The sequence below is a fragment of the Gracilinanus agilis genome, chromosome 1 (assembly GCF_016433145.1).
Source record: "Gracilinanus agilis isolate LMUSP501 chromosome 1, AgileGrace, whole genome shotgun sequence".
Lineage (NCBI taxonomy): Eukaryota > Metazoa > Chordata > Mammalia > Didelphimorphia > Didelphidae > Gracilinanus > Gracilinanus agilis.
Window position 1 is genome coordinate 162,478,076 of NC_058130.1, and position 790 is coordinate 162,478,865.

Below are 790 nucleotides of genomic sequence, written 5' to 3' on the forward strand. Positions count from 1 at the left end.
AGAACTGTCCACAATACTTGCAGACACATTTTTTTTTGCACTGAATGTGATTACTTTATTGATGGTACACAAAATAGGACTCTATGCTCCCCCCCCCCGCCCCACTACAGGGGTGCTTGGGGCATGGATGTGAAGAGGCCATGGGATCCCCAGCATAGGGACATAGGTTATTATGGATGTAGGCTTCCAGTGGTAGAACTACTCGTTTTTTTGGCTGGGGATGAAGATCCATGGCTTTCCACTTTACTCCTTGGAGGCCATGTACATCATGAGGTCTACTGCACGGTGGCCATAACTATACTCATTGTCATACCAAGAAATGAGCTTGACAAAATGGTTGTTGAGGGCAATGCCAGCGCCAGCATCGAAGGTAGAAGAGTGGGTGTCACTGTTAAAGTCACAGGATACCACCTGGTCCTCTGTGTAGCCCAAGATGCCCTTCAAGTTCCCCCCTGCAGCTTGCTTCACCACCTTCTTAATATTGTCGTATTTGGCAGCTTTCTCCAGGAGGCAGGTCAGATCCACCACAAACACATTGGGAGTAGGAACATGGAAGGCCATGCCTGTGAGCTTCCCGTTCAGCTCAGGTATGACCTTGCCCACAGCCTTGGCAGCATCTGTGGAAGCAGGGATGATATTCTGGGCAGCCCCACGCCCATCATGCCACAGCTTGCCAGAAGGGCCATCTACTGTCTTCTGGGTAGTGGTAATGGCATGGACTGTGGTCATGAGTCCTTCCACAATGCCGAAGTTGTCATGAATGACCTTGGCCAAGGGGGCCAAGCAGTTG

General features: G+C 50.5%; 1 protein-coding gene across 1 annotated transcript in view; it reads right to left on the bottom strand.

The window, feature by feature from the left end:
* Positions 1-243: 243 nt before the first annotated feature.
* The window catches only part of LOC123249082 (glyceraldehyde-3-phosphate dehydrogenase-like), a gene marked incomplete at its 5' end in the record, with an annotated part of 4,136 nt that continues 3,589 nt past the window's right edge, over positions 244-790 (bottom strand). The window contains one exon of the mRNA XM_044678060.1: positions 244-790. This exon is cut by the window's right edge and continues 5 nt beyond it. Within this exon, the coding sequence (XP_044533995.1) occupies positions 244-790 (547 nt within the window).